This window comes from Galendromus occidentalis, unplaced genomic scaffold, assembly GCF_000255335.2.
Source record: "Galendromus occidentalis unplaced genomic scaffold, Mocc_1.1 scf7180000077485, whole genome shotgun sequence".
Classification (NCBI taxonomy): domain Eukaryota; kingdom Metazoa; phylum Arthropoda; class Arachnida; order Mesostigmata; family Phytoseiidae; genus Galendromus; species Galendromus occidentalis.
In genome coordinates this window covers 1891787-1919694 of record NW_003805473.1, presented here as the reverse complement: position 1 = coordinate 1919694, position 27908 = coordinate 1891787, and the positions used below count along the sequence as shown (strand labels likewise).

Below are 27908 nucleotides of genomic sequence, written 5' to 3'. Positions count from 1 at the left end.
ACGGAATTTCCGGATGCAGGCATCGAACAGCGGACCGCAGACTGCCCCTGAATCGTCGGAGTCAGAGTAACGTGACACGTCTAGGCCTCGCGCGTCCAAATGTCAATACGTATAGATAAGCCTAAAGACTCGCTCATCCCGAATAGTATGGTATAAGCGGAGAATTCAAAGACCTAGGTTAAAGAATAGGTTGCACCTCCGATGCCGTCCGTGTTCGTATGGAGCGCATTTTTTTTCTTCGCCAAGAGCATGATAATCTTCATACGCAGATGGATCCACTCAGAACTCATGATTCGCTCTCGGAAGCCTACGGGGAAGTATTTTCGGCGTTTCCGTCTAGTCGTAATCCAGATTGTCGTTCCACTGGAACCGAGCGATTGGGACGAGAATTGGTGATAAAGCGTAAGCCGTTCACCGGACAACCAAGACTTCCGCGAGCAAACAATTCTGCGCCCAAGTGGCTCGCGCCCAAACGGCTCTGCGCCCAAGTGGCTCGCGCCCAAACGGCTCTGCGCCCAAATGGCTCTGCGCCCAAATGGCTCGCGCCTAAACGGCTCTGCGCCCAAATGGGTCGCGCCCAAACAGCCGCGCCTAAACGGTCGCGCCCAAACGGTCGCGCCCAAATGGGGCGCTCCGGGAGCAGAATGCTGGAACGGAGAGATCGGGAGTTTCAGAACAACCAGAACTATCCAGCCGAGGCGATTGAGAAACCCTGTCGTCTTGATACGCTTCTCCAGGATTTGGAGCTCAAGGCCCCGTCGGGTAGGTGACGCAACTACAAAGCACTGCTCTTTCGAGAGCCCGGTCATCTGTATGACACCCAACGGAAGATTCGAAATGAGAATTTATGTAGGTAGTTCTGTTTCCCGCTGAGAACGGCGCAGCTTTCTTCTCTGACCTCTCCCCGTGACGGGTGAGCGGAGACAAATCAATTGCTTGGCCTCGTCGACAGCTTTTCCCAAAGAAGATCCCAAAGGAAGATACAATTGGCCGACAGGCCGAGCTGTGAGCGGTGAAAATTTCTGACCGTGTTCTATCCATCATTTCCGAGTTCCTTTGCGTCCTCGAACTGACTAGGCAAAAAAGCATCGTCGGTCGGGCGGAGAACGCCGTATCTCGCGTCGAGCTACCTTGCCGAAGGAATTTCCCCTGATTGGCGACAGTGTTCTCTCGATGTTCTCAGCGAGAAACTCTATCTGCACTCGACTCGTGTCGTCCTTCGGCGCCCGTCTCCTATGAGCTACGTCTTCGCCCTTATTCTCTCGTGCTCGTGCGAAGGGCTTCATCATGCGAGGAACCTTCCTCGTCTTCCTCCCGCGTTCAGAGTGCAAATATTTGGGTATCCTCTCATTAGTCGGCATCACATGTCGCCCGTCGCCCTTCTCGCAGAGCGTCGTTGAATACTTGAAATATTTCCGCGTCGCATAGCCTGCAGTATCACTCCGCTTACTCATACCTCCTCTCTATCCGAGCAAGCATCTCCTCTTGAGTTAACACGCGTTACAACAAGCTGGCGGGGCAAATGACTAAGTCTGCATAATCGGATCACGCAGACTTAACTGTCCGGTTATCGTGGGAAGACCGCGCGTCACCTCTTAGAAAACGAAGAAAAACTGCGTCCATCGAAATCCGGCGCAATGCAGGGACTGACGAGTGTGTTTAGCCCCATGGACTCAGCCATCGGTTTGTCTCACCTCACTGCCCGGATCGAGAGCATCCCCAATCGTCGGAAGGAAAACCGATCGATAAGACCGCAGTATTCCGTGCGATCGTTTTTTCGGCACGAAAGGTCTTCTGATCGGACTCTCCGGAGCTCTGGCCGTATCAGCTGATAACTGGTGATTTGAATATCGCATGGCCCCGAGAATATTTTGGAGACGGGAAAAATCATTGACCCCTCGAGTGGAACTTCTCGCATCGTAAGCCGGGACCTTGCGAAATGTCGCGATAGACAATAAATTTTTTGTGACAATCGCCCCCAGATCCACTAGAGTCGAAATCTCCTATGCCGAGCTCCAGGGCTCGACGGGAACATGACGGAAGTCATTCGAATCGTTGCTGGATTACTCCCGAAAAACGATGAAATCTCAGATTGACGATATGGAGGCTCCGAAAGGTATCGAGATAGAGCGAAATGGGACCGATGCGTGTCGATAGAGCTCTCGAAAGGAAGCGGAGTGTCGACGGGTGGGGAGAGTGGAGAAAGACGCGGTCCCGGGTCCGGGAGCCCTCCGGGGTTCCGGCAACTAAATACTCGGTCACTTACTCCAAGCCATTGATTTTGGATTGACTTTCGTCTGCTCGAGGCTCTGTCGCACAAAAATTGTTCGATGCTTTCCTTCTGAGGTTCTTCGCCTAACCGCTCACTTGGCAGTTCGATGGGACCACTTCGGGCGGAGCGCAGTCGTACCCGGTGAGTGGGTGCTCTGATAGTACGAGGACTTGGGAGCAGCGCAAGACGACAAACGTAGGCGACAACCGCGATCGTCCGAAGAACGGCTCGCGGGGCGGTACCATCGGAATAACGGCGGCAGACATTTATTGCTCCTGTCGCAAGAGCTCCCAACCCACCGTCGCAATTCCGTCCCAAATGTCCAACGGGAGTGCAGCCGACCACCAAACGGTCCAGTCGCTTCGTTGTATTGTTTTCTCACTGCCCCGACTCGACCCGCTCACATGCTCCAGAACTTCGACGATTCTTGATTCTACTTTCAGCGCGGGGTTGTCCCGCTCTTGCTATCCTTTTTCAGTTGGTTCTTCTCCCCATGCGGCATCCTCAATGTGTTTCGTCCCTACCGGCAGCAGCTCTATACCAGGAAGAAGAGAGGGAGGAAGAGAGTGTTGGGCTTACCTGTGACTATTACGTCCCTCTCCGCGCGGTCTTGGCCCATTGTATTGTTGGCTACACAGACATATTTTCCACTATCACCGAGTGCGACTCGAGTCAGGACCAGCGTTCCTCCCGTATTCCAATGGGTATTCAGAGGAATTTTTTGTCCGCTTTGCGGCATCACGCGGTACCAATTGTACGTCGGAGCGGGATGCCCGCTCGCCACACATGGTAATCGTAATGTTGCGTCTTCTTGAATTTTCTCCCGGAGCTCTGACTCGAAGATCCTGGGCGGAGAGTATCCTTTGGGCTCTGCAAGGAGGAATAGATCGATTAGGCGCTACGTCCATAGGAACACGATTCCGCCGATATCCTTAGATATGGAAAATCGTCGGAAAGAATTGAAATCGCCTGGAAGTTCATCCCACAGTCATTCAATATCTGATTCAATTTCTCCTTCAAATCAATCTTTTTCCAATTCATCCTGATTGGTAATTTGGGGGCTCGATTCGAAACGGAAACAATAAAACTACACAGTAAGGGCTAGTTTTCCATGTTCGGGATCCATCACTATGACCCGCGGTGAAATTCGCGGGTACAACTTTCACAGCGGTGGGCGGTCGAAACAACATTCGTTAGACGTTTCGTCAGCTTCCAGGACGCGAGCCAACAGTGATGTGGAAGTCAGTGTGAAGAGAAGCGGTGCGAGCAGCGCTGAATACGCAGATTGAGGGGTTGCCTGCTAATTTGCGTTTCGGCGAGTGAAAATTTCCGAGAGACGGAAAACAAGTCGATCAAGAATCAGGTTGAGTTCTCATTGCCGCCCGCGCCAACGACTTGCACTGGGGGAGAGATGCAACAGATTGAATAGTGGGAACGACGGAGGGATTGAGCGGAAAGCTAGAAGCATCCGACGTTGGTCCTCGTTGCAAAGCAACTCATTAGTTGTTCGAGCTCCTTTCGTCCTCGATGGAACGACGATGGAGGTACAGCCGGTGGTAGCGACGGTGATCGTGCCGAGTCGGCAGCTCCTTTCGTGTGAGCAGCTCTGGTTAATTCCGTCCGACATGTGTGGATTTCCCTCGAGTCCCAACTCCTCTTTCCCCTTTTCCTCCCATACCGTCCCGGAAAGCCTCTCACTCTCGCGCACATACGTCGTGGCGGGCGTCTAGGAGACGCACACAGACATACACCTCCGATGGTAGACTGGTAATGCTGCAGGTAAATTAAATCAACACCGAGTTGTTCTCCATCAAGCACCAACAGCCACGTCGAGCCAGGGGAGGGGGCGACCGTCACGCCGGCCGGTTGTAATAACGTTTGTTTTCTTTTCATTGCCGGCGCCCCCTAGCCCTCTGTTCTCTCTCGAGGCGGTGGCTGCTGACGTGTTGGGGAAGAAACTAGCAAAATTTACTCAAGCCACTCATCCGAGCCGACATCTATCGGAATCTGCTTGCCAACATGTCCCGTTGCCTGTTCCCTCCGCACCTTCCTCCGACGTACTTCTTTTCTGCCGCTGACATCGACACCGTGCGTGCGTCTCTGTCGCTGACGAAGACGTAGAGCATCGGCATCTCGATATTCTCCTAATGAGCTCGGGCATCAGACTCACTTGAGCGCTATACGAGGGCAATTATAATAATTATGCAGATGATAATTCTCGAAAATTTCATCCTCAATCAGACTTATCGTAAGTCGTCGATCGGTATAACCGCAGATTCTCTATTCGCTTTGAATTCGTTCCTGATTCACGCGGAAAGCGAGAGAATCTGACCGGCTCCGCAGGTTCTAGGAGCAGTCCGGTGAAGAGGTTGCGGAACGGCCGAATGGCGTCTCCCGCCGCCATCATAGGGAAGTTGAAGAGTATCTACCCGCTATCGGGAAGCAACATGTTTCTCGCTTCTTCTACTTGCTCTACTGACCACCGCTCGCCGTCCGTAAGTCCGCTCGATCCCTCTGTTAAGCTATAAAGTCGGTTACACGAAGTTTGTTCTTGTCTACACCCTCATGTTTTTCTGAAGAGTTTCTTGTTATTCGACTTCTAGAGCTTGTTTGAAGTCGTTCGCTTGTCCCCTTGTTCTCCCTCCCATCCGCCGAGCAGCTGAGCCTAAAAACCGTCGAGGAGGCCGGAACGAGTCGATAGGAAGCGGGATGAGTCGAGAAGCCTTGGAGTAGAAGTGCGGAGAAAAGGAGAAGCATAAAAGTATGCTTCGTGTCTGGCCTCACAAGTTACGCGATGCAACGTCTGCACATCGAGATATTTGTATGAGACATAAAAAAAAGAGAGCATAACAGCTCGGATTCTACCTTCTCGAGTTCCCTCCACTTTCCCCAGTTACTGAGTAACTTTGCCCGAGGTCTGTTTCTTTCCTCCTCCCGTCCTCCTCGCCTGGCCTGCCTGCTCGATTGTCCACCGGTGGGCCTTCCTGTCAAGCGGGCGAAGCCCATCCGCTCGATCGGCAGGTGACCACAGCGATGAGCAGAGTGGAGGAGGCGCTCCGAAAACCCGTTTCGATAGTGACTACTGTGGATTGGCTTTTCCGCATCACGATGGACGATCCCGGTTCTCGAACGTCAGTCGAATCACGCGACATATTGGACGAGACTTTGACCGCGACGTTTATTTCCCACCACCACGTGTCGGTAGTATTCGCTCAAGCAGTACGTAGACGGCAGAGAGAAACCCTCAAGGATTTGTGTACTGCCGATCCCAAGGCTGCCGCAACTACGCCCATTCTCGAACCAGGGACTCAATAAATGTGGGGAGGAGAGCTGGCCATGTTCCAAGGCTCTGGCGATAACCGGATTGTCCGGATAATGCTGTCGGTGGGGTTGTATCAGGCTGCTCCTCAGCGGCGGGGCGGCCGCGACGAACGCGCCACGCAGCTTCTTTCCGACGCAAGATGAGTCAACTCTAGCCGTATGCAAAGCAGTCCCTGGCTCGTTCAAAAACGGCTTCGGAACTCTTCTCATTCGTTCTTCTCTCCTGCTTCCGTCCGTCCGTTCGTACTTCCATCCTTTCTCGTCCGCTCGCTCGCTCATCTACGTTCGAGTTAGCCTTGCTCCTCTTCCGTCTTGCTTCAACTTGGATGATCCAGCCGAATAAATTAATTCCTCGCTTGGTCTTTTCGTCGACGCCAGCTCCCCGCTCGACGCCGCCGTGCTTTCGTTCATTCTCCTCGTCCTTCTCTCCCGAAAACGTTCCGCGAGAATGATCTGTTGAGACAGGTTTGAGGATTAGTCGTTGGCAAAATTTGAACAGGAGCCCGAGGAACGATCGACTCACTCGTCTGAGTGAGCCGAGGGCCGGCGTAGCACTTTGTATTGAGGACATGATTAAAAAAATTTCCGTTTCGACAACGTCGGAAGCAATTAGATTTTTCAGAGCGGAGTTTTATCATGTGCTCCCTCAGACATACAATGCACACGATGATTTACCCCTTCCGGCTTGATCGAGGGCGCGACGCAGTCCACGCAGCGCGTCATCGTCGACCCCGCGGTCCGATGAAAGATCTCTGAGAGCTCCAGTGTCGTGGTAAGCTAGCGGAGCTTCGAGATGGGTTCGCTTGTTCCGGATTCTTCTCGCGAGAGCCTCTTCTCCGTCGTTGCTCCCACTCTGGATAGCCGTCTTACTTTGAGGAAAAGCGCGAAACCGAGTCGGTTAACTCGACGGGGGAGGTGTTCGCCGTCGGGTGCGGCCCGCTTATACACTTTCGGTGCATTCATTTTCAAAGCATAAACGAACAGGTGGATTCAAGTATCTTCATTCTTGCGAGCGACGCCGAGCCTTTCCCCATCTGCTCTTAATCAAGGTCTTTTCTTAACTGGCCTGAATTTCCTTTGTGTGAACATCACCACTACAGGTTGCACTCGCTCGAATGCACGGAAGGGAACGGGGTAGGGGAGAAGACGCGGGCTGGAGAAATTCTCGAGGCGCAAGCGACGCAAGTTTGTGGCGAATAGGATGAATGCGTTTGCCATGAACAGGCGAATTTCAGAGTTCGTCCCGTGTTGCAGCTGCTGCAATCCACCTCGATCGTCTCAGGCGTTGCCGGCGGCAGCAGCAGCAGCAGCACCTCTATCAACAGCGTTTGTCGGTCCCCACGTCGGTCGTCGTCGGTCCGGCTTCGGTACTCCATCTTACAGAAGTTCATTCAGAATCCGGCGCTTGCCCGGTGCTTGCGGTTTAGCTGCGGCAACATTCGTCTTCCATAATAAGTAGGTGCCCAGATGTAGAACGTTTTGGAGAAACTTTGGAAAATTGTTCCCAACCTTCAGAGAGTCGACATCACGGCTCACAACACACCGAGTGAGCTTTTTGGAAGTCCCGCGACGAAAACTGAAGAGCCATTGGATTTTCATTTCCAATTCCATAGATTCAAGAAGTTGTATAGCAATTTCGTCATTCCTCCCTAAATGACGAATTCGAATGCTTCAGGCGACTAGACAGGTTCTTTTCCGGAAGAAATTTGCTATTGAAAGCCCGACGTAGAGCCACGTCAATACTTAAGGACGGCAGGGTAGCGACTAGCGACCCTAGGAGAAAAGAAAAAGGTGACGGGAAGACTCGGGGTGAGCTGTGCGTCTCTCGGGGAAGTCCCCAGGGTGCGTGTCATCTTCATTTAAGTTCTAAGACCCGAGGAGTCTTCGGGAGGAAACTTCACTAATCGGCGTCTGATCGATGAACATTGCCAGAATATGCGATAGCCGACCCCATTGGGACGTTCCTCGTCTTCGTCGTCTTTTCAGGCCGTCTCCGCCGTTGCCATCTTACATAACACGCCCCTCCTTACTGTATCTCAACCCACCCAGCTGAATTAAGACGAGAGCGGACCATTCTCTTTTTTTGCCTCCCCCTAAGTCTCACTCGGCCTCCCTCGATTCCTGACTGTCTTTTTGGTGCCGTTCTCCGCCCGCCCACTTCAATTACTTTATCGGAATCCGTCTGTCGTTCCTCACCGGATTCCTTTGGAACTCATGGTGATTCAGAAGTTCATGAACGGTGCGCGACGGGTTTCGCCGCCCCTTTCCCCCGACCCCCTCCTCTCCCTAGCTCACGCACCTCACAACACAGAGCCGCCAATCCCGCATGGTTTATACCGGTTGTTCGGAGGTAAACTACGACAAACTAAATCCTCTGAGGACATGGTATGTTTTGTTCGCTGATCGAGTTTGCTGCTTGGGGGAAGCCGGCGCACTCGACTCAGGTCGTTGACCGCTGGTGTGATCGCCTTGCGGACGATTCGGCGGGGGGGACGCCGTCTTCTGTCCCTCGATCTCTGACCGCGACTTCTCTCAATGTGTAAGTTTCATCCAGCTCAGAGGAGACACTCCAATCGAGATCACTCCGGTGCACGATTGATTGATCCCGCCTATCCATGGGTTAAAATAAGCGACTCTCGAAGAGAGAGACACCCAAAAGAGAGTGAAGAGAGGTCCTCGCAGATCTCTGCGAGTAGGAGCACTCCCTCCCCTATTCGTTTCGGATCCGGAGAAGGGAGGGCACTGCGTTTGGTGCCGCACCGCAACAATCGTTTTATCATCCAGAGAAAATGAATACACGACGCTCTGGGAGCGAAATAGAGCTGAAGTTTTCCTAGTGTACGTACGCAGAGAGAAAGCTCGAAAGAAACAGAGCGAGGAGCGAGAACGGAGCTGAGAAGTCATTCAAGGGAGTAGTCTAGGAGGAACGATATTGAGATTGATAGATGCTCTCTTCGGCGGCCCTTCTCCCCCGGTGTCCCATCGAAGCCCCCACTCCTTTCCCCATTCCGCATTCCCCAGCCCATTAGACAAAGAAAGAAAGAAAGAGCAAGAGACCGAGTAAATAAATATACATTGCGTCCAGAGCTTGGTATCGCGCGCGTTTTTCCCTTTCATTCCGTTTCCTTCTCTTTCCTCTCCGAGGCGCCGATGGAATCAATGATGAAGGAGTCGGGGATGCCCACTGCTCGAGAGGACCTCGCGTGGCTCGCTGCCGGCCCCGAGGCCGCCGCCGTGGCGTTTGCAGCAATCTATCTTGACCGAATGATTTGTGAACTCTCAACGAACGCGGCGGACGTTCAATTCAGAACAACATTCGCACAGCTGATTCAATTGTTTGCAGCTGCAGCGGATGAAACTTGTCGGAACGCATCTGAATTGCCCTTGCTTTCGAGGATAATAATCGTTGGCCGCGACAGAGAGACCTCCGACGGATCTCTCCATCGAATGCTCCATTCGTTCAGTAGAGCTCCCGAATCGCGAAGAAGAGATCATACTTTGTCCCCGCCGAAGAAGCTCGACGTGACTGCGGAGCGGGGGCAACATAGTAATAAACTCGTAATCAATATCGCGATGTTCGAGACAATTTCAATGGTTCTCGAGGATGGCTTCATAGTTTCGGGGAGCGAGAAGCCTCAATCGATTGGGTTTCACGGGACCCGCGGGTGGATTTCAGACGCTTTTTGGGAAAACTCCTCGTCTTCTCAATCTGATGCCGGAGCGGGTCTCGTCGGCAGATCATTTCGATGGTCTATCATCAAACGAGCTCCCAGCCGGTGGGAGATGTAATAGGGGGGAACAGGAGAGGGAGGGGGGAAATACAACCAGTGGAAAATCCAGAACAACGGGAGGATGAGAGTTGCTGACGGTGATTATTGGATCGCCGTCCTCTGCCTGGAAACGATGATCGGAACACTTTCATCACAGCCACAAAATCGGTCCAGAGCACGTTCCTCCACAGCCGTGAACAGCGTTCAACTAACTTTTCAACAGAAACAAGTTCCGCTCGGAATAGACTGAGGCTTGGAAAACCTCAGTCAGACAAAAGTGAATATATTCGAATGTCTTCCGAGAAGCGCTCTACGAGGCGTCTCTTCTCAGTCTCTCGGAAATCCTCACGAAGCGCCTCATTAGTTCTTCCTCGTTTGACGCTTTCGGGTTCTGTTCCTCCGGAGAAAAGTCGAACTCCGAACTAGGAACCCGGCCTGGGCTGTGAATTACGCGGCCGGTGGAGGCCGTGAGGGGACCGACGGAAGAAAAGCAAAACTTTACCCTGAGTCCGCTGTTCGGCACGGCTTAGTCAGCCGCTCGGTCGGCTATAAAATCCGAGGCACGTCGGGCCATTGCGTTATTCATAACCCTCCATTGATGGCGACATTTCATTGTATTTAAATCAGAAGCGAGCAGAACAAATGGCCGCGCTGCCGAACGGCGGTGCGCGGCTCAATACCGCCTGTCGGGATCTCTCTCCGCACTCCTTCGAATTTCAATTTTCTGTTTGCTGGTAGCGAAATCTATCAGGAGGCAACTTTTCCCCCACCGTTGGACCGCTACGTCGCGTCTCTCGTTCCCCGTTCTGACTCCGATCAAAAATGGGAATGGGACTTTCGGCTGTTGAGCCATCAGGATGGATGCTCTCCTCCCTGAGAAGATCTAGGGGGAGCTCGGTGGCGAGATTCGAGCGATCCTCGTTGCTCCAGTATCGCGGAACAAGCGCGGGTCGAGCCTTCGACCTCTTTTGTCCGAGCGGATGGATGCGTTTGTTTGGTCCAACCCGAGCCCCACAGGAGAATGAGGGGGAAGCTATCAAGAGTTCACCGCTTCAAAGAAAAAATCCCGGGTTGACCTCTACTATCATTCGGTGAGGTATGTTCCTTTTTCTCGGGACTTTTTTTCCCTCGGTGCCACGTCGCGTCATCATGTTATCCAGTGCAGAGAAGAGGGAAGAAATGCTAAGGAGGGCGAAGTGACGCTAGGAACCGACGCTGCAGGTTTCCGCATCGGAGCCATGATATTTATTTCTCCTTCAATCAAATCTCAGAGGCGGCCGTGCTGACGATGCGTTTCGCACTGATCCTCTCCGAGTCGCTCTGCATTTGGAAACAAGATGGAGACGAACGGATTCGAGCGAAAAATCCACGGGCGTCACATGAGCGAAATGAAAAGAGTTCAGAGGAAGACTGTCGGGAAACGATGGGAACGCTCCTCGTCGCCGGAGGAGCCGGAGACGTTGACGGAAGGCATCACAATCCACCAGAATGCGCGGAATTGCTGGCCTCGAATCCGAAGGGGACTGAGAAAAAAACGTGACGGAAGCTGGGCCGTCCAAGCTGCGTATTCCACGGACAGAAGGAGAAGCACTCTGGGAAGCCGGGGAGAGAGAACGAGTATGAGGTAATCTTGGTGGACGAAAAATCTTGAAGGAACGCATTGAATACCCACGAGGGCCCAGGAGGAGTATGATAGAAAAAAATCAATCGGATGGAGAACCTTGTGTCGCGCACTCCTCGGTTGAGACATTTATTGAGGGAACACAAGCAATCGAGGAGCTGAAGTCGGGAGCAAAATGCAGCACTTCGAGTAAAGTCTCAGTAAGGCTCTGGAGACGCGGTGACAGCCGCATGAGTATTAGAAGCGACCGACGGGCGGCGGAGGTGATGAGATTCAGGTCCGACGACGTCGGACCCGCGAGAAGACGAGAGCTTTTCTGAAAATGCTTTCTCCCTCCAGGCAGCCGACGAGGCAACGCTGGCCGAGCGACCGCTTAGATCGTCGACTCGCTTTCTGGAGGGAGGGCTAGCCGCCACTTTACAGCTAGTAGCCAAGATCTCGAGTGCCGCTTTTATAGCGGAGGACGGGGGACGGCCGTCCTGCCGCAAGCTACCGTCCGCTTCCTCGCCTGCCCGCATTTATGTCACTACTAGACGTCGGCGGAGACGACGACGGCGGGGGCCGTTGCTTCTGGTGTACGCTACTTCGAAATGTCCTCTTCACTACCTTGGAACAATCTCGTAGCCAGCAGGCAAAGAGCAACGCGCTCCGCTCCAAAGGCTCGTCCCCAGGTTTTCGTCCGTACTAAACCCCCAAGATTACTCGACCAGCTGGCGACGTCCATACAACTGGGTACGCTTTTGTTTCAAATACTCCAATGACGCCATCCGAGCGGCCCGCCGCGCTTCCACCGCTGGCCACGCACTCACACTCTGCTTAGCTGCCGGCGAAGGAGCGGGCAGTACGGCTCCTGGAGCCAGGAGCAATGTCGCTCTCCTCCGTTCGTAATTTCGCGCATGAAGAAAAAAATAGAAAATTGCACAGTCTCCTTCCGACAGCACCGCCTCGCCGGATTTGTGGACTCTATGGAATAACTCGGCTGGAAGCCAACCGGTTGAAACGGTGAGGAATCAGGGAATCCTGCCCTCCGCGGGACCTACTCCGCGCGCTAACCGAATCTTGATAATTCTTCCAGTGCCATTAGGACGGCCGTTTGTAGGCTGAGGCCTCTTCCGCGGGAAGGTTCTTCCAGCGCCCTGGGCTCAAAGCTCAGAAAGAGTGTCCTGGTCTAGGGAGTCATCCCACAGAAGTGAATATTCAGAATACACTATGGGGCAACACTCACCTGTCACGATGACCTTCCCCCACGCCTGGGATTCCATTTTTCCCCGGTAATGGAATTCTCGACCACACAGCGGAAACGTCGCCTCTCATCAGCTCTCGTAACTCCCGTTATCAACAAGAGTCCGTTGAGAAAAGCCTGATATCTTGGTGTGCTGAATGCTGCAATCAGAGAAACACGAGAGTTTAAAATTAAGAATTGAAGTCGAACCTTCGCATGTTCTGAAGGGGAACATTTATCGGCCCCCCGAGGTTTTCTCGCCTTCGAAAATCCGGCACATCCCTACACATCTTAGCTCCTCGGAAACACAGAAGTCCGCGAGAATCTTCTCCCAATCACACAGGGTATAAGATATAGCGCGGAGTCTGTCTTGAGTTGACGTAGCACGGAAATCACTCGTGAACCTCGATGACGGTCTCTATCTATAAAATATTCGCGCTCGTGGAAGAACATTCGGAAAAGAGGCAGACAATCCGGTCGCATCTCTGCACCATCCATCGGTAGACCGGGAGTCGGAACCTGGTACTTACACTTGGAATTTGATGGAACTATCGTCATATCGTCGTCTGTTGACCATCCCGTGATGTTGACCATTTGGCGCATCGACGGGGGATGCACAAGGCACCGGAGCACTGCGGTCCCTCCCAAGTTTGCGATACTGTCGGTTACTCCAACTTCTATCGGCATTTTGAGAACTGAAATGCAAAAAGCCCCGTTAGTTTCCGTCCCCCGTTCACTGACGTAGTTCTCATGAAGTCAAATCGAGTTCCTATCGTCTGTAATCATTCTCGCTCGGCTGTGTCCTTCACGGGGAATTTTTCTAATGATTGATCCGCTATAGGCGGGGAAAGTCGGAGAAAGTGCAATCGGGACATTTTCGGAGACGGAGATATCCGGGAAGAAATCAAAATGAGATGCTCAATCTAGACCGAGCAAATACGATTCGTTTTCCTCATGGTGTGTTAAACGAGACCAATCTGACAAGAGGATCTATCCCGCACGTGACGAGAAAAATTGCGCGGCTCGGAAGATTCGGAAGTGAAGGGGATCTGTGCATTCTTCGACTGTCAGCAGTTTTTTTCCCTCGGTCTTCTTTGGTTCCTATTTCTCGACCGAGACGACAGCGACGACGCTCCCTGCTGTGCGACGTTTCTTCGGCTCTTTGCCAGCGAACGACACTCGATACAACATCATTATAGGGCGATGATTTTTATGCAGCAGGAAGGTTGCAGGAGCCGCAGGAACGAACCGAAGCCTACCGGGGAATGCATACATTGGATAAAACACGCTGACGGCCGAACAAGCAACGCATCGTCCGAGTGAATGAGCGCCAAGTCGCTCGCTCGCTCGTTGGCTCGTTGGCTCGTTGGCTCGATCGCCCGTCCGACCGAGTGAGCAAGACGAGAACGATGAGAGGGGGCAAGAGGAAAAGGCAAGGATGGGGAGAACAAGGTTCAGCCGACAACGAGCTGCGGGTGCATAGGGTGTGCGCACAAAAATCAACAAATATTTTTTGCCCCGGTTCTCTCGTTGGCGGAGCTCGCCCAGCGCGGGGTTTTCCTCGGCTCCGAATGAAAGTGATACACTTTGCGAGGGGTCCAGAAGAAGGGTGGCGAGAACGGAAAGTAAGCCAGGATTTTTTCTCAACGCGAAGGGAAGGATTCGCCGGTCTTCCTCTATTTCTCTACTTTTCGCCTCGAGTCCACTTATTTGGAACTTCTCAATTCACGGAGAGCGGATTACCGTTTAGCTCGGTTATTCCCGAGAAAACTCCCCTGCCGGTCGACGCCTTGAGTCCTGCGAAAATCCTCAGCCGGCAGAGCTTCTGCGCGGGAATTCTCCGCTCGGCGTCGATCTATCCGAGCCGAAGTTCTTCTGCGAGAAGTCGGATCTCAGCCATCGATAGGAATGCATACTCTAGGACAACATGTATCAGATGTCAGTTCGGTTCTCGAGAGACCCAAGGATTTCGTCGCGTGTGTAAGGCATTCGCATCTGCTCGTAGAGCGCGGGCTAGCTCCGGGAAACCCCTAATTCGTCATCCAGATCTGGAAACGTGGTAGCCGAGAGACTCCAAGGAAACAGAAATCAGAGCTCCTCTCTGTTCAAGTTATTCCGTGTGTAGGGATAAAAGTCGAGGGGAAGGAGCTTCTCAGAGACTGGACTGAGCAAGAAGCACCAGGCTCAAGAAGAAATCGTGACATGCGGTGGCGGGCCAAGGACGGAGATGTGGGATCAGGCATCGCTCATCCCACACCATTGTTTCGTTGAGATCTCGGTCGACCCGCTCCTCCCAAAATCGAGAGACGTTCCGCCGATTGAGAGGGCAGCCTCGATATATGTACAAACGACGCGGGATAATCTCTCCTTTAGCGGAACAATTGACGAAAGCTGCCGGGATATTTCAGCGTATATCCCGGTTTTTTCTTCCATCGGATATTGTTATTGTACGTCGAGGTGGGCTCGGAGAAGCGAGAATCGCGGATATTCTACGGGAGGCTGTCCATCAGCGACACGTGGGCGCACTGGACGGCAGGAACAAGGAATCGAGGGAATGAGGAAGGCAGGCGCGCTCGGAGCTGGAACAAGACGAAGCAACAAGAACAAACCGCAGAACACGCTCGGCGGCTGCCGTCGTCCTCTGGCGACCATGGTCGTCCGAAGACCGTATGTATGTACGCAGGTCCGTCCGTCCATCCGTCCGTCTGTCGATTGAGCAGCCTAGCGAGTGCGCGTTTTTGAGCAAATGGTCTTCTCTCACGCGAACGTTTTGCATAAAAATGGCTCGTTCCTCGTCGTCGCCGGAATAGGACGAACGAAAAAAAGAAACAACGAGAATGCAGTGCAGCAGCAGCAGCAACAACAACACGAGCTGTGGTGATGGCGGCGGCAACTCGAACGGAATCGCCTTGTTGGTCCGTGCGGAAGACTTTCCGGAAGCAGGGAGCGCTCCGAGGGGTGAATGCCCTGCGAGATGTTTGATGGAGATTCGCCACACCTGAATGGATGAGCATATGAATGCACGAATGAGCTCACATGGCAATCAGCATGATAAGTTCCCCGAACGCCCGCTAGAAGGTCGTGAGCACCGGGGCTTCGCTTGTTACACAGACGGGTTTCGAGCCAATAGACGTCAAGGCCCGGATTTAGGAATCGCGTGACTCCCCGGCACCGGCCGTAGATCTATCGATGACGAGCAGGTTAACTTTGCCGGAGGAACGCGAATCACACAAAATACACCACGACAAGCCTTGAATCACGTTGCTATCGTCACACGATCCGCGGAGCCATCGAGCAGCAATTCATTTTCGGGACGCTCATTGTCCAAAAGTTCCAAAACTCAAAATACGCCGCACTCGAGGAGCTCCGGAGAATACTTTGACATCGAGCGGAGGTCTTTCATTCGCCATCCTCCGCCTTCGTTGCTGCCGCCGCCGTCGTCGTCTTTGTGCTAGTCGTTGTCGTTGGCGTCGTCGCCGTCTTCGTCAATTGAGCCAAGAGTGTGCAGCTTATTTTTTATGGTTCTCCCTTCTATGAGTTTTTCGAACGTCAAAGAATGTCAACAAGCGAAGGCGAGAGCAAAGCAAGCTACGCTGGCATGTATATCAATTTAGTAGCCTCCTCGCTCGGTGGCAAGGCCTCGCTGTCAACGATACCCCGTACGACCGGTCAGGGGACTGATTCCTCTTCTGAGGCTCCTCTCAGCACTGAGGCCACGACAGGATCGACGGCAAACAACACACCGCGCGAGGGAAGCGAGAAGGGTCGCGATGTCTCCCCCTCCCCGGGACTTCTCTCTATTTTCCATCACTTATTTCGAGATTATCAACCGCTCGGGCTAGACACCGAGCTTTCGCGCTAAGGACGTCTTCCATCTTGTTGGACATTGAAGCATCGATGGCAGTCCGTTGAATACCGACTGACATTGTCTGTCTGCTCCCGCCCCTACTCGATCCGCGTTCTATTCCGATACTTTGCTCGAGAGGCTGAAAGTTAACAAGCCGTCTGAGTGAGGATCGCTGTAAGCGATGCCCCGATGGCTTGAATCGGCCCGATACTCGAGAGTAGTACTCGATAGGAAATGCCACTCTAACACTCGACAGACGGGGATCGACGGAGAATAGAGCGATTATGCTCCAGGAGATCGGTGAAGAATAAACAAGATCCAAATGGAGTTTTTCCGAGAGCTTCCAACGGCTTCCTGCCTCTTTAATTTCGCTGACTCCGGGACATGACCCTTGCGGCGAATATCCGAGATGGAGTTCAGACGTGATTAGATAGACAGGGCACCATATGAATCCAAGAGAGATTATCGTGATGGAGACGACGCACCGTAGTGAGCTCGGACGGGGACTCAGGGCTCGGGCGGGGAAACGTCCCGGGGCGCCGTTTGCTCCCGGCGGAACGAGGAAGGCTCAGTAGAGCTTGTCAAAGGGAAAAAACAAGAGCGACGACGGACGTAATATCCGCCGTCCGGAGAACGGGGATCGACATGATCCGCTCTCGAAATAACAATGTTCCCCGATCGCTTTCGAGCCTTTCGACGGAGCGAGAGCCTCTCCGTGCGAGTCGAAAACAAAATGACTGCGCGAACCAGATAGATTGTCGCACGAGAAACTTCAAATCATACAGAAAACCCGTTCAGCTGGAAAAGTTTTCTTGTCAGACGCGAAGGAGTCGAGCCACTCCTGACGCAACCAGTGGATGCAAAGTCTCTTTCTACGCCGCCCGCTACAAGTCAAGAAGTTGCTATTCCGCCGCATCAGAGAGCTCAGAAGTTGTTGGCTTTCATCGAATAGCCGAGCGGTCTTGCGCAATTCCGAGGTCGATCTGGGAATCGCGGGAAAGTGATGGACGAATCAAAACCGAAGCGCAACTGACTGAGAGAAAAGGAGTTCGATGGCAAAACCAAGCCGTTGACCGAGCAGTGACCATTGCGAAGAATGAAAGAGAAATGGAGCCGCTTATAGCCTTCGAGGAATTCTATGCGATTTCAATTTAAGCTTTCCCGACCACCATCGTCTATGCGGCGGCCGCCGTCGCTACCGCCGATTCGGCTACCGCTGCTTCCAGCCTCGACCGGCCGGCGGTCAGGCAGGATCGGCCGCCGAGCTGACCGAGCGACCGACTATCTCGACCGGGATCACCGTACATACTGTCGACGGCTGCTTTCCACGAAGGCGATATCTGCAGGTACATAAGTGCTCCTCTTTTCCTTTCTTCCGACCGACCATCGGTTCGTTCGTCGTCTCCCTCGTTCATTGCCGTCTTAGTTTATCGCCGAGCAACAGATATGTCGAGAGTTCATGGTCAAGATTCGTGCGGAAACTATCCAGCTGCCCGAGTGGAGAGCGGAGAAGCCAAACAACCATCCACACGGACGACCGACGGACGGAACCGGCCATCGCAAGCGGTTCCGCGATACAGAGGCATCCTTGTTATCGAGGGATCTGGACAGTTCATCATGGGAACGACTTCCTCCGAGCGGCGCCGCCGCCGCTACGGTGAAAAATCACAAGACTCAGACACATAAACTGCTCGATTGATGTCCGAGCTGCAGCTGCCAGACGCTGCTCATGTTTCCGTCCATGAGCGGGAAAAACACGACGAAAATGAGCAGATATTCACAACGAAAACGTCGACAAACCCGGGCCTTGGTTCCCGTCCTCCGGGTCCTGAACGAGCATCGTAGGAACACTCAACTTCGTTCAGTCTGGACGGGGGCAAGCTCCTCATGAAGAGACCCGTGCTGCGGGAATATCTTGCCAGTATTTGGGGATCTTCAGATACATGCGCGAGAAATGGTGTCCACGGAGCCGCTATTTCCGGGTCAGTGCAGTGCGACCACGGGACGAGAACCTGCTGGATCCCGCAGACTGTCAGCGCGGTCCGGTCGGATCCCTGAGGGCGCCACGGCGGCAGGGCCAAGTGCTCATCGCGGTCGAGATTAATTTTGAATGACGAAAAAAAATATCGACCCGTCTGTCCGACAATTCTCTTCGCCGGCCGCCCGGCCAGCCTGCCTTGCACTTGGAGCACGAACAGACGAATCAACGAGCGAGAGAAGAGCATGCCGCGGCCGTGGAAGCGCAAGGAGAAGCGAAGTGGCAGCAGGCCGGGCAGCGAGCAACCAGGTCGACATTCGCAGTCAAGTGTTCCTTTTTCTTTGCCGAGTCTTTTCACTTTGTTCGCCTGTTCTGCCTCCCTCTAAGCCCAGTTGTCCCTTGCGATTCCCTACTTCTTCCGACCGAGAACGGAGCAGCACACCGAAAAGAGCGATTCATTTTTCACGGCGGGGAAACAGTGGGAACAAAAGTGGGCATTTCGGAGAGTTTGCGAGTCGACGACGAAGGCGACCGGTCGCTCGACTATCGAGCCCCGGCTGCATTGTCTTTCAATTGCTCTCTCTCTCTCTCTTCACCGTCCGTAGTATGTTCGCCCCCATAAACGCACGCGTCCTGTGTCCCTTTTCGGTGTACGTCCTCCTTCGTGTCGCTGCGGCATAACGGATGGCGACGTGGGTCCCAGGTGGGGGTACAGTGACGGTTGCAGCAGCAGCAGCGACAACTGCAAGAATCGGGGTCTGACCAACTCGCCGGTCAGGGGTCCAGCTGCACAACCAGCGAAACATTCCGGTGAATGAAAGTCGACACCCCGGATAGGACGAGATTCTTGCCCGCGATCGCCTGCTACGATTTTCCTGTCCAAGAGGTGGGAACGGCGCGAAATGCCAACGATCACGGAAAAAAAAAATTCGTGGGTGCATCAGAAACTGGATTTTATACGAATCGAAGAATAAACATCTTGAAGGGAATCGCGGTTGAGATTCCGGCGCACGGTGGGCGAGCGGTTCAGGTTAGCTTCCGGTCGTGGAAAAACTTCCCGGGGGATTTACGTAGAATGACCCCAAAGACGTACCGGATTCAACGATTGGTCATCCAATCCAGAGGAACGCTCGATTGCGCGTATTTCGGTCGGAGCTACATACGATGTACATCAGCTGGCGACTCGATATGCGAGGACAGACCTCCTGCCGTAGCACCGCACGCTCGCGGGATCACATGGGGAAGCCTGGCAGGGGTTCAAACGCTCCGTCGTCGTTGGCCGACTTGCTGCATGAATAGCCGGTGGCTCATAGCAGCGATCATTTTCACCTGCGACCGCTCGGTAACTCCCTCATTCACTCGTCCTTCGCATGGAGCGAGCCGCAACCGAGGCAGTGCTCGAGCTGGATATGATTAAAACTTTGTTAATACCGAACCAAAGAGATGACTACGTCGTCGGCGCCGCGCAGTGAGAGTATTATACGTTTTACGACAGCAGCGCCCCAGACCGACTCCTAAATCCGGCGGGGGGATGACAACTTTTCGGCGGAGTCACCGCCGTGCGCGAGTTCAAAAAATCCCACCGACCGACGAGGAATTCGCCCGTCTTGAGCACAAGGACGCCAAGCAACGTAGATTTCGACCGATGGTTCCACCTCTTCCTGGCACACCCGAACGACAGCAGTCAGGGAATCGCATCGTGTGGAGTGTACGCCACATTTAGCTCGATCGCCAGATCCTGAAGCCCCGAATCGAGCTCCTGGATCATATTGGATCGTCGTGGAGGAGAAGGATTGGCCGCGACCAGAACTTGGCTGTTTCGTGAGACTTAACGCTGCTTTCGAGAAATAATTTTCGAAAAAGAGGGATCCGATGTCTTTTCTTCCAGCCCACGAGTCCTCTGAGCTCTGCATCGAGCGCTTGCATCGAAGAATCTCGAGCCGACCCTTCTCTACGTTCCTGACTAAGACCCTCGCTAAGCTGGCTGCTTCGTGATATCCTCAGCTGCCGGTCTTGCGACGACGACGGCGGCAGCTCATGCTGCAAGTGCCACCTCTATAAATGTATAGTAACGTTTAGTGCGGCGCTGGTGAGTCGATTTTCCAAACGACTTGTTTTAATTAAAAGCAATTTTTCTCTTCTCACACGTTTCTCCCTCGACTTTGCCGAAGTCGTTCTTCCCTAGGTCGCTCGCTCGCTCGCCCACCCGCTCGGCTTTCTCTACGCACTCGTTTTCCCTCCTCTGCGCGGATAGGCCGGCTCCGAGCCCTGTCTCTTCGGTGTTCTCTTTCCCGCTCAGCTCATTGTCGCTCCGAAATAGGTGGTCTCGGACCGTTTGTAGGTAGCTGGTGGGATCACTAGCTGCTGGGCTGACGGCTCTGGTAATTTAAATTGCTATTCCTTTCCGGTTCAGAATAGACCCGCGTGTCATTCACTCGGCGAGACAGAGAGTCAGTCAAAGTGCGGTCGATTTAAAAAGGATATTGTAGGGGACCGCCTCAATTTCAGAGTGCATGATTTATTCTATTCAGCTTTTGGTTCCGATCGACGTTCGTCGGCAATACCTTCTTCGTCGGAGCTCACCATCGTTCTCGTTTGCGCTCGGTAGGACTCGCTCGGGCGGTGGAACGTACCCGGACCCCGGCCTCCATGTATTCCCGTTCACTACGGAATTCCGAGTTCTGCGACAGTGCTCCGCGAAACGGGAGCCTCGGCCAAGACATCGAGGATACGGCAGCAATGTCAACCACGACAAAAACAAGGAGAGAGGTTTGTCTTTACGGAACATTGACGACTGTCAGCGGACGATTTCGCTCGCTCTCTTTACGACACGCACTCTGCCGCCTCACCGTACATCCGTCGACGTATGTATTCGTGTGTTTGGCTTTGACGTTTTGGCCTTTTCCTATCCCGTGGCGTGCACGCTCCTGTGTTCTGTCCTCTTCGCCTTCCTGTCGTCCTCGACGGTACGTAGATGCCCGTCCGTTTTTTTTTCGGCGTGAGCTCAGCCAGCCGAGGGGCATGCTCGAGCGAGAAGTCAATAATTATACTGAAGGCCCAATTTTTCCGAATTGCCGGTCTCAGCGGCGGGGGAACGGTAACCGTCGAGTCCTCGAGAAAATCAGTTCTCACCTGAGCACGTGGCTATCGCTCGCATGAAGCAGTCGCTCTGTCCTGTAGCGGATTTCTCCGTCGGGTCATCATTACGTGGACGACAGTCCATCATCTCGCCCAGGTCGGAGCTCGTCCCGTGCGTGGACGTTGCCGCTCGTGGCCGGACAAACAGAGAGTCTCGTCTCTCATCGTCTACGCCCCGAAAAGCATCGGAGGCACAGAAGGAAGGGGAGGGTCGGTTCGCTCACTCATGGCCGGCTCGTTTGTAGGAGCAGCGTCCGTTCGCTCGCTCGCTTGCATTCGTACTCCTGTCGTTCGCCGTGGCTGTCGTCACTCGAGCAACGAAGACGGAACAGTGGCGGCCGTTGGCCCCATTTTTTCCTCGGTCGTTGTATTTTTCTGTCAACATGCCATCTTCGTGGCATGCCGGCTGCTCCCGGCACGTCATGCCAACAATTCCGTCTCAAATGTCAGCATTTGCATTACTCGGAACGGCGAAAGCTACACATAGTGGGAGAGGTGGGGAAAAGCAAAAAAAAAAACGTAGCCAGCAAACAAGACAGCAGGACGAGCGCTCTTTTTTCGTGAAGCGGGCCAAGAGCTTTTCGACGCGCTCTGAACCGAAACGCCGAACCGAGAGATTCCTCCTCATGTACTTCTTCCCTATTCATGCCCTTCATCGGAGGGGGGGGGAAGGATCGTGGGGTCCTTCGTCTGGGCGGAGCGCTCGTCGACGTCCCCCTGCCGGTGTCCCATCTCATGGAGCCGAAACGTCTCGTCCGACGGGACGTCTCAGACTCTTCGCACCGCCGTTCCCTAAGAGCCGCCCGTTCCCCGTGCGTATTACGAGCAAGTCGCTCAGCCACCGGCATTATACTTCTGTTCGCCCCGTTTCGACGCCATAGTTCCGTAGAAACGGAAATTCGTCTGAGCCTTCAGTGGCATAGGTGAGCAGGGGACGGTGCGCTGTCAAGACTGTTCCATTAACATCTCGTCAATACCTGGCAGCCGACCGAAGAAGAGCTTGAGGCTTCCTCGGCTGAGAGTCGGACGGGAAGCGTACGGTAGACGGACGCGCACCCGGGCCGAAAGGAGGAGTGACGGACCCACATAAAACTCCGTCCGTCCGTCAGACGATCCCACGTTTCGCTCATCGTCGACGTAAAATTAATGCTACGCGCCGTGTATGTATGAGCAACTCCTGTTTGGGCTACGACCACCACGACACCCATCGGTTAGCAAAGTGCCGAGGGACGAGCTACGCAAGCCGGGGCATGCCAAGACGCAGCGAGAGGTATTAGCAAGTTGGCAAGCTAGGGTATGCGAGGAAAAGTCAGCCTTGTGTGGCGCTCGCAAGACCACCCCTCACGCAACTCGGCCCGCTCGTCTACTGAAGGTTTACTAACCTTTTTGCCCCGAACCGCGCGCAGCCCCCGGCTCTGTCTCTATCCCGCAGGAGTTTCGGTCTCGGAGGCGAGCTTGTGCTCGATAGCGAGAAGGAGAGGAGAGCCGAGCGTAATATTGATGGGCTCATTTTGTGTTGTTTCGCTGCATCTTCCCTCCAGGTGTTCTCTCAAGCTTGCGCGTTACCCGGCCTCGTCCCATATATGTACCTTGCACGGCCTTCGACCTCGGTTCCCCTGAATACTGCTCGCGAAGCGAGACTGAATGCGGAGGTGAGTCGTCGAGAGCACCGAGCGTTGACCGAACGACAGTCAAGAGATCGGAGACACGGGACGTCACGTACTGAAATCACGGCGGGTCATCGCGATCTCTTTGATCCTCAGCCGGTTGACTCCGTCCACGAAAGCGGGGGCGAAGGCCGCGCCGGATTCGGTCCGGCTTTTGTTTCGACGGGGTAGAGCTCTTAGCGAAGCAGAAAACGGCAACGGACGGACGCAGCCAGTTATGCGAATGCGGGTTCGGCTTGCGGACTCGCTTGCGTTTCGGTGACAATTGGGCTATTAACCGCCATTTCCGCTTCCGATGTTGTATGCTCCCTCCGCATCGTGCGTCCCTCGAGCCGTGGCAAGCGTAATTAATCATAGTTTTCATTAGTAGCCATCCCGCGAGCCGTTCAACTCACTCACTCGGTCGGTGGTGAGAGGAGGCGAGTCCGACCGCTCCTCATCGGGTTATCTCCTCTCACCTAGTAGCAGGGGACAGCTAAGCAAAGCGATGAGGAAAGCTCTTCCTTTTGCCGCTCTGTCCGCAGTCTCTCTTTGTACGCTAATTGTCGTCGTCCTCTGGTTTCTGCCGCAATCGCCTCGTTTCGTCTCGCTCAATGTCGTTTCCCAAGCCCTGGCCGGTGTCTTTCGGTCCTCGCATCACACTTCCCACCGTCCGTGTCTGCTTTCCTGCAATATCCCTCTTCCGAAGGACGGTGCTCCCAGAGGAGTTCTTCCAGCCTCCAAATCCATATCATATCATCATCATCATCGTCATCGTCGTCCTCTCATTCATCCCAATAATGACAAAGTTGCGTCGATCCCGCCGGGAATAGGGGCACCATTGGCGGCGGACGCCGAAGGAGATACGGCGGCGATTACGCCAATGACGGTCCGCCTTGTTCTGCGTACACCTGCGCTCAAGAACACACCGCGGAGGATACTGATCCGCGGGGAGCCAAACAAGCCGATGCGGACGGAGATGGAAATTATTATCAGAGGGATAAACTCGCTAAATATTGTCTCATTGTGAACGAGTCTCTGCTGCACGAATATCGAAGGATGGCAGTACCTCACCCCTGAAGACCGGACCCCTCACGGAGGGGGCTGAAGTCGCCTCCTCTCTGGATCTGTTTGTCCTGGAAAACGAATAGACTAGCCCATCGGACTCATGGATGGTCCTGATAATTAATCTTGACTCGCTCGATGAATCTCCCACGGTCACTCGACTTTGTGCTTCTTGACTGGTTCTCGATCGACCCGTAGCAAGGGCTTCCTCCCAAAAGGACTGACGGAATTCCTACAGACATCGTTCCGGGGGGATTAGCCGACGATTGAGCTCGTGTTGTTAATTCAAAGCACGCTGTTTGCTGGCTGTCATTTGTTTGCGAGGATTTCTTCGGAAGCGCTCTCTAATGAACGATCTATTCAGTGTTATGTTCCAGCGACTCATTAAACGAGGCGTAAAGACATTTCCAAACTGCGTTGATGAAGATACTTTTTGGGGGGCGCTCCGAGTATCGCCCCCGCAGCGGATGCCCGCCACCGCTTCCCCGCGAACGTTCGGCCGGAGCTCTCTCCGCGTTTCTGCAACTGCTCGCTAGCTGCGGAAGAGCAAGCGTCTTCTCGAGCGGCCGAGTCTCTTTGCCCTCGCACGCGAACCAACCAACCAACAAACTAAGCAAGCGGGGATGGCGGGGCTGGACGGAGCGCGGCATTGTTACCCAAATTAATTAGGCTCACTCGCCCGCCCTCAGTCTCCTCGTGCCCAAACGTATGGACGAACGAACGAACGAATGAGCGACTATGCGCACGGAGCGTACGAGCGCCGCCGTAGAATCCACCCCTATTATTATTCTGATGATGACGTAGAGCAAGAGCCAAAGGAAACCCGAGGATCAGGTTGACTCTGATTTATGATTAATAATAAAATCACCAGCATCATCTCCTTGATGTCGATCGCTTTCTCGCTGCGAGCTCAATCGACTCAGCGGCCCGCCTGACGGTCGGTCGGTCGCACGGGCGGTCGGTTAGCCGCATGAACAGGGCGACGGACGGCCGGGGAAATAGGTGGGCGGGTGGGTGAGGGCCCGGTCCTCTGAGCCTTTCACTGTCATCTGTGAGATCCGCAGAAGATTAATCACTCTGCTCACAAAATTTGAAGCTTTTCCAGATCGACGCACGCTCACCCCTGCTCCCTTCTGAGTTTCTCCTGAGATGTCAGTGAAGGTTTCTTGAAAACGTATTCGGTTCTGGACCGGACCCAAAAAATATCGCGGTCGTTCTCGGAGAATGTCAGTAGTTTCTTCCCCTGCCCGGATCCTATTCCGGAGGCTCGGAATACCTTCCATGCTTGCCCCGCGGAATGACGTCGGAAAGACGGTTCCGGCGGGTGGCCAGTCGGTGGGCGGTCGGGCGAGTGGGTCGGCGCTCGGACAGACCGGCGGGTGGGCGGTCAGGAGGGCAAACCAGCTAGCCAGCCGTTGTGAGAGCAAAACTTGAAACGATCTTCATTCCGAGATGACTTTTAATGGCAATACTTTTCGCCAGCTGGACCATGGCCAGAGTCTTCAGTAGAAATCAATACGACCGTCACTCGGCATAGAGAGCGAGTCGCCACCCGTAACCACTCTGCTTCTGCGAGAGTATAGATGGTGCTCCCTTTTTCTGCCACCGCAGCTGCACCTATACGTTGTCGGGCAAATCTCTGATCACAATCGGCATCGGAATCGGGATAAAGACGTACGACCGGAGGAGACCGACCGACCGACCGAACGGGTTGAGACGAAGATCACGTGGCTCGGGGTAGAAGGGTCGCATATGGTACCGACTGCTGTCGTCTTCTCCCCGTTCTGTGTCATTGGTCGGTCGGTGGCGAAACTGAGTTAGTTTCACCTGGTAACTCTCCCTCCCTCATTGCCGCAGCCACGGCGAATGCCCCGGCCTTCCAGCGAGGCTTCCTCTGACGTTCGCTTCGAATTCACTTCTTACGGCTGCCGAGCCGAGCGGGTGGTCCAGTCGCTCGGTCGGTCGGTCGTCCGTTCCCTTCCCCCGAGCCGTGCGATGACTTCTACGAACATGACGAAGATGAGGAGGGGAAGAAGAACAGGCGTTTCGGGCGAGCCTAATGGAAGGAGAACTTGTTCTTCGAAACAGCAGACCATGTCCAATACACAAATGTGCCCTGACTGAGACACAGACGACCATCGCAAGGGTTTCTTCGACGGAAGTAGCTGTTGTCTGTAGGCGTATCTATCTATCCACTACAAAATCGTGTCACACTTGTTACGGCCCCCATAAATTTCGTTCCTTCCTCGGCACCATCATCCACGTACAATATGCTACCCGAGTGCTCCCCGAGGTGACGTTTCCGCATTCGTTCTGGGTTCGCGGTTGTCGTTTCAAACAGATTGCGATCTACGAAATCAAGTTGTGAGATCATCAGGATCAGGATCAGTTCATTCATTCATTCATTCATTCATCCACTCCTCCTCTCGGATGGAACAGATGAACTCCCTCGAACAAGCGGGAATTGCCGGAATGAGGGCTTATCCGAACGGGTGAATGGCAACCGTTCCAGAGGTGGAGTCGAGTCCGACCGAGTTCGAGATATACATAGTTGCGGCTCGGTAGGTCGTTTGTTCCGTGTTCCGGCGTGCCACAGTCGCGTGCCGTCAATAGGGCTCGCGAAATTCCACCATGAATACGCATTGTCGCGATATCTGCATGCGTTGGGCCTTTGCGGGGGCCATCCCTGTGTGAATCTGAGCGTTCGCAGCGCACCCGCGACAACGACACCAGTGAACCGCTGAAAAAAGTGCGGAATGCACGCGATCCACAGCAGCCCGGAATGACAGTCTGTTCATCTGTCGACGTTTTCCTCCAGCGCTACAGGCGAACATCGAGGAACGCCAGCGAGACTTGGTGACGAACCGCGGTCCGAGCCTACGGACCTAGTCGGAACTTCCAGTCGTTCTCGGTCATGAAGATTTCCGGACGTGTGGGAATGGAGATTGCGAGATCGTCCTGTTGACCGAGTGTCCGCGCACTAAACACGACGGACTCCACCAAATGCGAGCTCATAATACCGCGAAGGCCGTCGACAATGAGCGTGGAACTCTTAAACGCTGTGATGCGTCGTCGTGAATTACTGTGTACCCGGGCATGGGGTTTGTTTTCTGACACAACAGTGCGTAATATTCGCGACGAACGTGACAGGACGGAGAGGTCCCGTGTCCGGAGCTCAACCAGTTGTTGCTCCAGATCGGGATTCCCCTCACACGGAGAGCGTTCACGGGGGAGTTTGGGCTCCATGTGAGCATCGGTCGGTCAAACTTCTCCCCGACTGGAATCTGAGGATGCATTTCACATGGGATCGGTGGTCGTCGCTCCAACAACCAGCTACTTCCGTCCAACATGTCGCTCCGCAGTTCATCGATGAGCTCCGCTGGAAACAAGCAGCTGCTCGCCTTACATCATCGTCAAGGGCTCGTCCGCTATCGAGATCCAGTGAGTTGGATGGTGATTCCTAGCCGCGGACTAAATTAACTCTTTGCGGAAGGCGGAAAGAATGAGACAACGTCGTCGTCGGAGAAGGATGAGCGTGGGGCGAGAGACGGGGAAAATTAAGAGCTGATTGTCGACCGGAGAAGCAGGCGAACGGAGCGGTTGAGTGCGTGGGCGGTCGGGTAAACGGACAAACAGACCGGTTGTCGGTTGAGAGAACGCTCGGTTGGCTCCGTTCTCCCTTCTGTCGCTTCCCGGGACAAGAAACCGGGGAAGATTCCCGATTTTTCCCTCGACTGATCGCTCGGGCTTCCCGTTGCTACGTGAATCAGGCGTGATTTATCGACGCGAATCAGAATACTCGTCCCCTAATCCCACGAATCGCGCTTCCGTAAACCACAACGACCGCCCACACTGCAATACGGCACCGCTAAGTCTCAGATTAGGGAATGGAACGACTCCTCCGGCGCATACGAGCTACCCACCTATTTTAAGGCGACGAAATCCTCAAGTAGCAGGATGCTCGCATCTCCGACCGAGGGCCGAATGAGGCGCGGATTTACTGAATGTCTCGCGGTCATCGGCACCGA

At 54.0% G+C, this 27908-nt stretch overlaps 1 protein-coding gene across 1 annotated transcript in view; it reads right to left on the bottom strand.

Annotated features, from left to right (window-relative positions):
* Window positions 1–27908, bottom strand: part of LOC100899371 (Down syndrome cell adhesion molecule-like protein 1) — a 183255-nt gene that overhangs the window by 40810 nt on the left and 114537 nt on the right. Inside the window, 4 exon segments of the mRNA XM_029112184.1 lie at window positions 2852–3142; window positions 12210–12245; window positions 12248–12367; window positions 12737–12901. Of these exon segments, the coding sequence (XP_028968017.1) occupies window positions 2852–3142; window positions 12210–12245; window positions 12248–12367; window positions 12737–12901 (612 nt within the window).